The sequence below is a fragment of the Aspergillus aculeatus genome, assembly GCF_001890905.1.
Source record: "Aspergillus aculeatus ATCC 16872 unplaced genomic scaffold ASPACscaffold_2, whole genome shotgun sequence".
NCBI classification, from domain to species: Eukaryota; Fungi; Ascomycota; class Eurotiomycetes; order Eurotiales; family Aspergillaceae; genus Aspergillus; species Aspergillus aculeatus.
In genome coordinates this window covers 275,266-287,322 of record NW_017962977.1, presented here as the reverse complement: position 1 = coordinate 287,322, position 12,057 = coordinate 275,266, and the positions used below count along the sequence as shown (strand labels likewise).

At 52.7% G+C, this 12,057-nt stretch overlaps 6 protein-coding genes across 6 annotated transcripts; 5 read left to right on the top strand and 1 right to left on the bottom strand.

The window, feature by feature from the left end:
* Positions 1–35: 35 nt before the first annotated feature.
* On the top strand, positions 36–506 carry ASPACDRAFT_21674 (uncharacterized protein; the record flags this gene model as incomplete). The annotated part of the gene is made up of 2 exons (XM_020199049.1): positions 36–321; positions 376–506. Coding segments are annotated over 2 exons (417 nt in total), but the record flags the coding sequence as incomplete, so codon positions are not given.
* A 248-nt stretch (positions 507–754) lies between these two features.
* On the bottom strand, positions 755–2,768 carry ASPACDRAFT_22393 (uncharacterized protein; the record flags this gene model as incomplete). The annotated part of the gene is made up of 4 exons (XM_020199112.1): positions 755–2,158; positions 2,225–2,425; positions 2,494–2,609; positions 2,675–2,768. 4 exons carry the CDS (start codon positions 2,766–2,768, stop codon positions 755–757), a joined length of 1,815 nt encoding a protein of 604 aa, XP_020059737.1.
* An 842-nt stretch (positions 2,769–3,610) lies between these two features.
* On the top strand, positions 3,611–5,632 carry ASPACDRAFT_75000 (putative diacylglycerol O-acyltransferase (DgaT)). The gene is made up of 4 exons (XM_020204348.1): positions 3,611–4,023; positions 4,095–4,135; positions 4,194–5,196; positions 5,249–5,632. Exons 1-4 carry the CDS (start codon positions 3,750–3,752, stop codon positions 5,452–5,454), a joined length of 1,524 nt encoding a protein of 507 aa, XP_020059736.1. The 5' UTR covers positions 3,611–3,749; the 3' UTR covers positions 5,455–5,632.
* Positions 5,633–5,846: 214 nt separating this feature from the next.
* Positions 5,847–6,641, top strand: ASPACDRAFT_74999 (MAPEG family protein). The gene is made up of 3 exons (XM_020204347.1): positions 5,847–5,904; positions 5,983–6,118; positions 6,198–6,641. Exons 1-3 carry the CDS (start codon positions 5,873–5,875, stop codon positions 6,477–6,479), a joined length of 450 nt encoding a protein of 149 aa, XP_020059735.1. The 5' UTR covers positions 5,847–5,872; the 3' UTR covers positions 6,480–6,641.
* A 312-nt stretch (positions 6,642–6,953) lies between these two features.
* pyrG (orotidine-5'-phosphate decarboxylase pyrG) lies at positions 6,954–8,186 on the top strand. The gene is made up of 2 exons (XM_020195518.1): positions 6,954–7,293; positions 7,357–8,186. The coding sequence occupies exons 1-2, from the start codon at positions 7,137–7,139 to the stop codon at positions 8,031–8,033; spliced, it is 834 nt and encodes a 277-aa protein (XP_020059734.1). The 5' UTR covers positions 6,954–7,136; the 3' UTR covers positions 8,034–8,186.
* A 937-nt stretch (positions 8,187–9,123) lies between these two features.
* On the top strand, positions 9,124–11,196 carry ASPACDRAFT_22210 (allantoate permease family MFS transporter; the record flags this gene model as incomplete). The annotated part of the gene is made up of 8 exons (XM_020199093.1): positions 9,124–9,364; positions 9,417–9,512; positions 9,568–9,712; positions 9,763–9,823; positions 9,892–10,311; positions 10,394–10,742; positions 10,870–11,050; positions 11,145–11,196. 8 exons carry the CDS (start codon positions 9,124–9,126, stop codon positions 11,194–11,196), a joined length of 1,545 nt encoding a protein of 514 aa, XP_020059733.1.
* Between the last annotated feature and the right edge of the window lie 861 nt (positions 11,197–12,057).

The following is a 12,057-nucleotide window of genomic DNA, read 5'->3' as shown; positions in this document are numbered from 1 at the left end:
GCGAAAGCAATTTGGAAGAGTATCTGTCTTGTGATCAGATGGCCAATAATCGTGTGCCGATCAACTACCAGACGCCGGCATTTCCCTCGCTCTATGAGCTACTACCGGCGAGCGAGTCCCGAGCTAATTATCTCTACTACACACGGGACATCTGGCGATTTACCTTCTATTGGACCTTTATCTTCTATGGAGGTAGTCATCTCTTAGTTGCAGCATGGGCAGTGGCAATGCAATGTCGAAGTTGGAAGGCTTGTCTAGCTGTGCCCGCATTCTATCTAGCCATCGGGGGCATAGAGGCGCTCCTAGCTGGGAGTATTGTTGGTCTAGTGTGAGTATATAAAGTCTATGCTCTCGCTGCCGAATATATTTACTAAGAATGGAACAGTCTCGGCGCTGTCTACGAGGCAGGTAATTTCAGAATGTCCACATGGATCCCCCTTCTATGGGGTGGTATTAATGTCTTGGTCCTCATTCTATCGAGCTTCCCAATGCCAGGTGGTCTATGAAGAGAACAGACCGAGGGTCAAGATGCCTTCATGATGCTCATTCAAATACAGACATGTCCAGTTCCTTGCAGGCCATGGGTTCAAGGCATGCTATCTATGCCTAGTGATGTATCGGAGTCTCACCGGTCTCTAGAGAGGACTACAGAAAAAAAGCATTCGCGCAACATGTGTGTATATCACATGGCGAATTACCAACATACGATGCGGCCAGACCTCCAGGACAATATAGTTCTATCAGTTCATGAGAGCTATCTTCCGTACCCATTGTCGGGTGCACCGCCACCACCCAAGCCGGGTAGACCTCCAGGCATGCCGCCATGGTTCGGTGGAGGGAAATTTGGTAAAGGGATACCTTGGGACATAAGCTGCTTCTGAAGCTCCGCAAGATCGACGTTTGATGGCGGGGGTCCCGACATAGCGTGGTGCATCGGGTAGCTGGGAAACCCGGTCGTTGGGGGGAAGTTGTTCGGCGGGGGCGGTGGCTGGGTAGATAGATATTGCGCCAGACGGCTAGGATCCATTGGAGGCATTGATGCAGGATAGCCGGGCTGCGGTAGAGGCTGAGGAGCGCCGATTCCTGGCAACAATGAGCCGAACCCATCCGGCTGGGGCACACCGCCGGGCTGCGCCTGGATCCCTGGAAGGCCTTGGGGTCCAGAAGTCTTCTTTTGATCAACTAGACCCTCAGCTTCATCCTGCAGCTCTTGCTCCTCCTCCTCACGCATCTGTCGTCTCCCAAACCCGCGACTCCATGTCCCTTGCGCCTCTGCCGCCTCTTCGCCAATATGGAATCTGTCTTTCATGTAACTAGTTTCTCCGGGCCTAGCGCGAGACCAAAACCGGGTGAAATTATCCTTCGAACCCGAGGCAAGAATGTGACCAAGAGGGTGCCAATCGAGTGACCAGATAGTAGCCCCATGTGCGTACTGTACCCGATGAGCGGGGTATATGACTTGTGCAGGTGTGTTTGCGGGGTCCGGACTGTCGTACGGAGCAATCGTGGGAATTTGGCCAGCTGGCAGATTAGGCTCGTCGAGTAGGTAATGATACAATGAACCGTCCTCGCTGCCCGTGGAGATGAGGGAACTGTGAACGGGGTGCCATGTGAGAGAGGAAATTGGCTTTTCATGACCTCGCAAGATGCAAATATCGCGCATCATGCGCAAGTCAAAAACTCTTGCCGTCTGGTCACGCGACGAAGTGGCAAGCAGATTGCTATTGACGCGCGAGAAGCGTGTCGTTGTGACCGTATTCTTGTGGCTATGAAGGGTTGTCAAGCATCTTGTCGTTCGAGGATCCCAGAACTTGACCTGGTGATCTTTGGAGCCGGAAACGAGCAGCCCCTTCGTGGGATGCCAGTCGCATGATTTAACATCCCAGTTGTGTCCTGTCAAGACAGTGTCGCAAGTCCTTTGGGTGAAGTCGAAGATCTTGAGGGTAGTGTCGTCGGAAGCTGAAAGGAACTTGGTGTCGCTTGGAGACCACGCCAGATCTCGTACGGCGTCGTGGTGTGCATCATCAATCGTCTCGACGTTGTTGAAATTGGGCCGCCAATACTTCACATCGCCCTTCTGCCCACCCGAGATCAACCAGTCATGGCTGTGAGACCACGCCAGCGAAGTGACACCGGCTTGTAATTGGTCATAATGCGCCTGTACATCCCATCAGCAAATGTCGAACTTGCAGACTGCGTATAATCAGAGATCGGCGATACGCACGTCCATGACCGTTTCAAAGTTGAATGCAGTTCCGTTCCACAGCATGAATTCTCCGGTGTGCCCACCCGTCAACAGACGCCTTCCCTCGGGCGTCCATCTTACGACTGTGATCGGCTTCTTGGACTTTCCAATAGATTGGTGCAAGTGTCGGACGGGAATTGTGTCGGCGGGGTTGTGGATTCGTGCCAACGGTGGCAGCATCTAGAGACAAAGGAACCGCGAGCATATTAATTGATTAATCTCAAACCTGCTGGAAAATCGCGACTCACATCGATCACATAGCTCGCACTGGGTCTTTCAACCTCCAGGCGGTGGCCCCCCTTGTATCGAGGCTGTCGTGTGCGCATCCATTGTACCAGTGAAGAGCCATAGTCGGTTACCAGTCCTAAAAATGGGCGACGGTTAACAAGACCTTCGCGACGGGCAACGGATGAGAAAAATAAAACGTACTTGGTCGTCGCGGTCCCACGATGTTGCCTTCGTAGGATTTGGGAGGTCTTCCGAAGGGCTGGGAGTCTCCAGCAGAGTCATCGTAATAAGCCATTGCAACGCAGTGGAGAGGTCGAGATAATCGGAGCTAGGGATCGTTGGGGAAAGTGTAAGGCAGGGAAAGAGGATGACGGAAAGATGGGCGAGACAGTCGCAAGCATGGAAGAATGCCGAATACGAAGACGCGCAGGAAGCCAGACCTCAACCAAAGTGGCAAGATCCCAGCTAGAACTGTCCCAACATGTCGTGCATGCAGTAGCTTTAATTGATTGTTCGTAATAAAGAAGGGGATAAATTAGTGTTTGTCCTCCAGGCTGACTGGCGGTTGGAGCAGTTTGGTGTTTGGAGGGAGTTGGACGGTGAATAATGAATGAACTAAACTTACTTTGGGGGAGGGGGCGGCGGCGCGGCAGAAAGCATCATTGGCCGGGGATCGGAATAGAGGAGGGCAACTGGCCAGACTCACGGGTACGAAGTAAGTTACTGTTACCTCCTACGTAGTAGTTAGTAACTGCAGGCTGCTACTGCTGCTGCTGCCAACTACGCCGGCGAAGTACGTAGCTTTCTTGGAACTCCCCCCCCCCCGTCTCCTTCCTAACTCTGTAGCCCCAAGGTTGCAGCACGTTGCCCTGTCAGATTAAGCAGCTAAAATAACGGTCTTTTTGCGACAAACTAAAAAAGCTGCTCCGATTAACCTACTGGACCTAGAACTGTTATTGAACCCCGCCGCGCTGCTTCGGGTCTTTCCAGTTTCCACAGAATTGGTCCCTTTCCTTCCCCCCCCACTGCTCTATAATTAATCCCTATCTGCCCCCCTCTTCTCTCCAACGTCTCCTGTCATGATCTTTGAGTGTCTAAACCCAGGTGGGATCCCTCGTCCTGCGTCCCGCTTTGTATCTCCGCAATTGTCTTTGACCGTTACGAGTTCTTTGTCCGAGCGAACCACCTCCTGGGACAGCCATCATTCAACCTCCAAGCTGGGATGCGAGCTTACTGGATAAGCTAGGGGTTTGAACTTCTCAACGCGATTTCATCCATGCATTCCGCCGAAGAGATCTCCGACACTACAGGTGCTCTGAGCACTGGCAGTGACGACACTCTTTCGTCGTCCGCGACCACAAACCGAAAAACATCTACAACTGGCGCAAATGGCGCAGAGGGCACAATTGGGGTCAAGAAGGAAAAGAAGAGAAGCAAATATCGACATGTAGCAGCATATCACGCCAAAGTGCGTCATTCTAGTCTCACGCGCGAACCCAATGTGACGGCGAGTTTTCTCGGCTTCCGCAATTTGATGGTGATCGTCCTAGGTGAGATTGACCTGACCAGTCTTGCTAAACACGCCGCTGGGACAATACTCATGTCTTCTCTCCGTCTTTAGTGGCAATGAACCTTCGACTCATCATTGAGAACTTCATGAAGGTAAGATCCTCTATCATGTGGAGGCAACTGAGATGCCGAGGCTAACGGCGCCGGGTAGTATGGCGTTCTTATCTGCATCAAATGTCATGACTACCGCAAACAGGACGTGGTCTTAGGATCGATCCTCTTCGCCCTCGTCCCGTATCACCTTTTCATCTCCTATCTCATTGAATTGACAGCGTCGAAGCAGGCCAAGCAGGTCATCGGCCAAAGAAAGAAGAATGGTTCCGCGGAGGCAGCTGAGCGCGACCAGCGGACTTTCCGGGTTACCTGGTGGCTTTCTGCTTTCTTCCATTGCATCAACACTCTATTGAGTCTTGGGGTTACCAGTTTCGTCGTATACTTCTACATCCATCACCCTGGAATTGGCACGTTGTGTGAACTGCAGGCTCTGATCGTCTCGTTCAAGATCTGCTCGTATGCCTTCACCAATCGTGACTTACGCGAGGCAATGCTCAACCCATCTATGGAGTCAGCACTCCCCGAGATCTACTCGTCCTGCCCGTATCCCCGCAACATCACTCTCGGAAATCTCATATACTTCTGGTTGGCTCCTACTCTGGTTTACCAACCCGTTTATCCGAGGTCATCACACATTCGATGGTCCTTTGTGGCGAAGCGTCTGTTCGAGTTCTTTTGCCTGACCGTATTCATCTGGCTTCTCTCCGCTCAATACGCGGCACCCGTTCTCCGAAATTCCATTGACAAGATCGCTGTGATGGATCTTGCGTCGATCATGGAGCGAGTGATGAAATTATCCACCATCTCCCTTGTGATCTGGCTGGCCGGCTTTTTTGCAGTGTTTCAGTCACTGTTGAATGCGCTAGCCGAAGTTCTGCGCTTCGGTGACCGCGAATTCTATACCGACTGGTGGAACAGTTCCAGCCTCGGAGGGTACTGGCGGTCGTGGAATCGGCCTGTGTATCTTTTCATGAAGCGGCACGTGTTCTCGCCACTCGTCGGACGAGGATGGAGTCCGCTCGCGGCGAGTACTATTGTATTTCTGGTCTCCGCCATTCTCCACGAGATGCTGGTTGGTATTCCGACACATAATCTGATTGGTAAGCATAACAATCTGCATTTTCGTTTTCATTGATTCTGATCCAAACGCAGGAGTCGCCTTTGCGGGAATGATGTTTCAATTGCCGCTGATTGCGATCACGGCCCCGTTAGAAAAGATCAAGGACCCATCAGGCCGGGTGATAGGAAACTCGATCTTCTGGGTTAGTTTCTGCCTCGTGGGTCAACCTCTGGGAGCCCTGTTATATTTCTTTGCCTGGCAAGCGAAGTATGGCAGTGTGAGCAAAATGGGGGTGTAGATTGTTGTCTGATCTGTTTCGTCACTTTTCTTCAATACTTCAATGGCTTCAATGGCAGTAAGCGGGCTTGAACTGGCTTTAGTGCCTCTGCAGTTTCCAATCAATAGAATAATGCAAGGAGCAACAAAGCGGCACGTCAACCATAGCTAGAAGAGAAACTCCTAGAAGCATCGTTACTGCTTACCGATCAGCAGGCAGCAAAAACGCGTAAGAAATGGGGGAGGAATTCCAGCACGGAACCCCGGCTGTGCGAGGGTCCGCAGGGAAAGCTTAAGATCCGTATCCGGCCGGATCCATACAAAACCACCGGAAATCTGGCTTCATCAGCCACACGAGCAATATCACTAAACAATTTCACCATCTTTAACCAACCAATTTGCACTCCACCAAAACAAACCCACTTCTATACTTCCCCATCATGTTCACCTTGACTGTTCCTGAGGGCTACGGGTAAGTCACTTTAATCGATGCCATCTCACTCCCTGTATTGTAACTTGGACTAACGATTTCCCCCTCGGGGTACCACAGCGCCGTCATCGCCGTCGCGCTGGGCGCTATTCCCGTCCTGGGGTTCGTCCACGGCATCGTCACGGGCAGCACCAGAAAGAAGGCCCAAATCCCCTACCCCCACACCTACGCGACCGTCGAACAATGCAAGGCTGATGTGAGTTTCCTTTCTCCCACCGCTCTCCCTTCACCCACCCAGGCATCAATTGACTGATAATGACCCCCAAAAAAAACAGCCCAAAGCCGAGCAATTCAACTGCGCCCAGCGCGCGCACGCCAATTTCCTGGAGAACTCCTCCCAGACTATGCTCTTCACCTTGGTGGCTGGGCTGAAGTACCCGCAGCTGGCGGCGGGCTTGGGCGCGGCGTGGGTGGTCTTGCGGGCGCTGTTCTTGCACGGATACGTGTACTCGGGCAAGTCAGAGGGTAAGGGCCGGTACAGGGGGGGTCTGTTCTGGTTGGTGCAGGGGGCGTTGTGGTGGTTGACGGTCTTTGGCGTGGCGAAGGAGTTGTTCTAGGGGTGCACGGGTGAAGTTGGTGAGAGTGTGGGGATGGGGATGGGCTGCTGGTCCTGTGTAGTCTAAGGTCGTTAATGTTCGTAAGGGAATCTGTTAGGTCTGCATCATTTATCTGAGCAATTTTGTTTGTTGAACTCTGGGTGAAGACTGAACGGTAGTAGTGGGGGACTGGTTGCTGAAGGATTGGTGCTCATTATGGGGGTTTAGAGTAAGTGCTCCAGAATCATTTGCAATGGTAAGCAGATCATAGTGAGTGGAAAGATATCTGGAGACTTGGCTCAGCATCTTGAGATTCGAGGCTTGGAGCAGTAGCTGTCTTCACAAGCTCGGCGGAGAAGCTCTGAGGGCCGCAGCCTCGGCATTCGGCAGTGTGGCTGACCCCACGGTCGGAGGTGGAGCAATCTAGAAGCCGATGTGGCTGGTGAAGGATGGAGGGGGAGTCTTTGGGTATGATTTTATCGTCTATCGTATTTTCTGCCGCAGGCCTACTTTTCGTCAATACCCCGCCATTGAGCTCAATTACTTGACTGATATCATTCTTGGAAAACCTCTTCACATACTGGTTAATCCCTCAATCAGCCCATTCCAGTAAAAAGCTCCACATCCCACCCGACATCGTACAATTGTCATCCGCTACCACCCCGCAAAACCCCCGCCATGTCTTCCAAGTCGCAATTGACCTACACTGCTCGTGCGAGCAAGCACACCAACCCTCTGGCCAAGCGCCTCTTCGAGATCGCCGAGGCCAAGAAGACCAATGTGACCGTCTCCGCCGACGTGACCACTACCAAGGAGCTCCTGGATCTCGCTGACCGTAGGCCCGCCGAAACCTCTTTCACTCCATGATAAGGAATTGACCCCCGAGATATGTACATAGGCCTGGGACCCTACATCGCCGTGATCAAGACGCACATTGACATCCTGTCGGACTTCAGCAACGAGACCATCGAGGGCCTCAAGGCGCTGTCCGAGAAGCACAACTTCCTGATCTTCGAGGATCGCAAGTTCATCGACATCGGCAACACCGTCCAAAAGCAGTACCACAAGGGCACCCTCCGGATCTCGGAGTGGGCCCACATCATCAACTGCAGCATCCTGCCCGGCGAGGGCATCGTGGAGGCCCTGGCCCAGACCGCCGCGGCCGACGACTTCGAGTACGGCGCCGAGCGCGGCCTTTTGATCCTGGCCGAGATGACCTCCAAGGGATCCCTCGCCACGGGCCAGTACACCACCTCCTCGGTGGACTACGCGCGCAAGTACCAGAAGTTCGTCATGGGGTTCGTGTCGACGCGGGCGCTGGGCGAGGTGCAGTCGGAGGCGAGCTCCGCCTCGGACGAGGAGGACTTTGTCGTGTTCACGACGGGCGTCAACATCTCCTCCAAGGGCGATAAGCTCGGCCAGCAGTACCAGACCCCCGCCTCTGCGATTGGTCGCGGAGCCGATTTCATCATCGCCGGTCGCGGGATCTATGCCGCGGCGGACCCGGTGCAGGCGGCGCAGCAGTACCAGAAGGAGGGCTGGGAGGCGTACCAGGCCCGTGTTAGCGGAAACTAAAATCGGGGAGGGGTAGTTGTTTATTTTAGACGATGTACAGGATTAGCAACATAATGCCATGTTACGACTAATTTGCTTTCAAGCATCCAAGTTCTCGGATAATGACGAGGGGGTACCGATCCTGCAGTGAAGATAAGATCCCTTGAGTCAGCCATCGTGCCATCCAGGCCGTGGGTTTTATGATTGATAACATGGGAAATGATAACCTAATCTAGACCGGACGAGATAAGACCAGAAAATCCAGCCTCTACCTTACATAACTGTAGAGGCAGGCAGATGATGGGATGATGGGTCTGTGGACCTCCTAGCATATCTCAGCTATACTTTCCTCGGGCTAAGATTGTTATCTGCCAATGGATGGATGCAATCTGGCCATGCTATTAATGTCGAGGTTGCAGAGCGCCGGCCTCCAGATCTGGAATCCGATGCGGAACGAAGAGTGACAGTTCCGCGCTTCGCAGGACGTTGTTCAGCGACTTTCCTTCCTTCTCCTCTCCTCGCCTCATGACGTCGCAAGATAAGCGACAGCATGATTCGTCCCTCCGCTAGCCTCAGTCGAAAACAACCTGCGAGCATCATGTCCAGCCTCGAGTCACTCGGCTAATCTCTCCAATGGACGAGTGGCAAAGACCTCTTCGAGCTCAACATCCTCCTTCACCCCCTCTCCTCTCTCCAACTTGTTTCCCCCTCATTCTTATCTGACTGGATGGCACTATCGTTTAGTACTCCAACTACTGCATGCAGCTAACGGGGATCCAACCCTCCTGATTCGGTCGATAAGCCGTCTACCCCAGATAAACCAGATAACAGCCAAACAACTAGCGTCTTATCTCCGACTATGGGATTATGGGACTATGAGCGCTCATGCAACCCCATCTCTTCCAAGAAAGCCAGTTGTATATTCCATTGCCGATCCGGCTGCACCAAGACATTTCCAGAGGACAGTCATAAAGCCCATCTGGTCGCGCTGGGTCAATCTCCGCTTGCCCCCTTGCCTCTTGTCTATCACACCCGTCCTTCGTCCCCACACTTCTATCCCCTTTAACGCATTCTTCTCTTTTCTCTCCTTGCTTCCTCGGTGTCACTGAATATGGGGGACGAGAAATCCCAGTCGCATACAATGGTTGATGAAGAGAAAGACACCACAAAGACCGTGGATCCGGTCCTTCTTCAGCATGCGCAGGACGCAGACGAGGCGCTGGGCGTCTTTCAAGATCTCCAGGGAGAGGTGATTGAACTCGACGAGGCCACGAACAAGCGACTCTTGCGCAGAATCGATTGGCATATCATGCCGATCATGTGCTTTGTCTATGGCATGAACTTCCTCGACAGTGAGTGATTCCATGCGGTTCAATGCGGCAGCATGTAGCTGACACAGTCTAGAAACAACCCTGTCATACGCCAGTATCATGGGCATCAAGACCGACATCAACCTCCAAGGCGATGACTATCAATGGCTAGGCAGTCTATTCTACTTTGGTGCGTGCTGTCATGCGCGGCCATGGAACAAGAAGACTAATAGTTCATTGACCAGGCTATCTGGCATGGGAATATCCGACCAATAGACTTCTACAGAGACTTCCTTTGGGGAAGTACTCCGCGGTGTGCATCATCATATGGGGAGCTATCCTGTGTTGCTTTGCTGCAGTGTCGAACTTCTCTGGAGCTGTTGCCATTCGGTATGACAACCCTGCCACCGTCTCATTCGACTGTTCTAATGTGCGTTTAGATTCTTCCTGGGCGTCTTCGAAGCCTCCGTCACCCCAGGCTTCGCTCTGCTAACCTCCCAGGTGAGTCGACCCGAAGTATACCACACTACTTATCCCTATCCCAGCTCTGACGTGGTTGTATCGAACAGTGGTACACCAAATCCGAACAAGGCAGCCGCGTCAACATTTGGTTCAGCTTCAATGGTTTCGCACAGATTCTCGGCGGCTTCGTCGCCTACGGTATCGCCGTCGGCACCGAGAAACACGGCTCCGCCATTGCTCCCTGGAAGATCGTCTTCCTCGTGACGGGCCTCCTGACCGTCCTCCTTGGCGTCATCTTCTACTGGGTAGTTCCCGACAGCCAGCTCAACGCACGCTGGCTCACCAAGGAAGACCGCATTCTGGCCGTGGCCCGCGTTCGCGTCAACCAGCAAGGTATCGGAAACAAGCATTTCAAGCTCCACCAAGTAAAGGAAGCCCTGATCGATCCGATGACGTGGGCGTTCTTCTTCTACGCTCTCATCGCAGATATCCCCAACGGCGGAATCACCAATTTCTTCAGTCAGCTGGTACGTTTCCACACCCTCAATCTTTCCGTCTGTCTCCACCACCATCACCACCACCGCACCCACTAATCACGCAAGGGAACAGATAACCTCCTTCGGCTACACCGCTGAACAATCTCTCCTCTACGGCACGCCCGGCGGCGTCGTGGAGATCCTCTCCCTCATCGGCAGCGGCTTTCTGGGCCAATACACCAACCAACGCCTCCTCTGCAGCGCGGGCGGTCTCGTCTCCGGTATCCTCGGGATGATTCTCATCGTCGCCTTACCACTCTCCAACAATGTCGGCCGGCTGATCGGCTACTACCTGACTCAAGCCAGCGCCACCTCGTTTGTAGCCCTGCTGGCCATGATCTCCTCCAACGTCGCCGGGTACACCAAGAAGACAACCGTCGCGGCGATCTATCTGATTGGGTACTGTGCGGGCAATATCATCGGTATGTGTTTCTCCAGTGTACTATCTGTTCCTAACAGAGAATGACGGATGGGGGAGGGGTTACTCTCCCATCAACCTCGACCTGCCAACCTCCCTCAACCTTGACCCGATAACTAAACAACAACCAGGCCCCCAAGTCTTCCGCCCGCAAGACGCCCCCCGCTACGTCCCCGCCGAGATCACCATCATCGTCTGCTACGGGGTGTCGATGATGATCCTCGGACTGATCTGGTGGTGGTATCGCCGACAGAATGAGAAGAAGGCTCGCATCCGCTCGAGTCCGGAGTATATCCGGTTGGAGAACCAGGAGTAAGTCTCTCACTCTCGTCCACACCTTCCTTCCATCATCCCTTGCTATCACTCTGGTTCTTCCTTTCCAAGCCATGCTGACTCTTGGTGCCAGGTGGATGGATCTCACGGATTGGGAGAACCATGATCTTGTCTATGCTTTGTAATGAACGACTCGTTTGCGGGCCTGGAGCCCTATTCTATCTATGACTTGTTATGATAGTTCCTTTTGGAGATTTACAGCTCATGTAGGCTCTCATGATTATATGATATGACATAATTCTACCAAATATGCTTCTGAGTACCCGCTGAAAACACAGCTGCTCCTATGACAACTTGCCAGACTTTGTAGGTAGCAAACATAGCTTACTCATAGTCTCCGTGATATGGATGCCTCTTTCTGGATCAAAGCGAGGAACTTTCCTTGATGTCAATTTCTAACATACAGGCCATCTTCCATGACATGCGTCTCTCACTCCTCACCAAGCATAATTCAGCACCGCATACACAGACAACCTGCAAGCTGCGTCAACCTCGCCTCGTCGCAATCCACAATCCTCCGCACACTTCAAACCAGGTCACAGGACTGCCCATACATAATATAGATTCAAGGAAGGGCGTTCCGCACAGACCGTAGAACCTATCCTTCGAAAAGGACATCCCCCACCACACAATTCTCCTGTCTCAGACATTCATACCACAAGCACTCTAGCCTGTCGAGTCACGACTATACAATAGAGTCTAACTCATTGCGATTTGGGCTCTAGGACCAACTTGCACTCTCCCGACACTTCAGGCCTCACATCGGGAGATGGGATGAGAGACACATGATTTTGTCTGGAGCATGGCGTCAGTACGTCATGGTTTATACATTCAAACAACAGAGAAATTTTGATTGACTTACCATGGTTTAATGCAGTATGGAAGTGGAAAACGTCCCGATGACCCAGGCCCGTCCCAGCCACCCAACCGAGGCCTGTGTTGGATGAAGTCTTGTCGAGGAGGTCGATGTGAAAGTAGCTGACTGG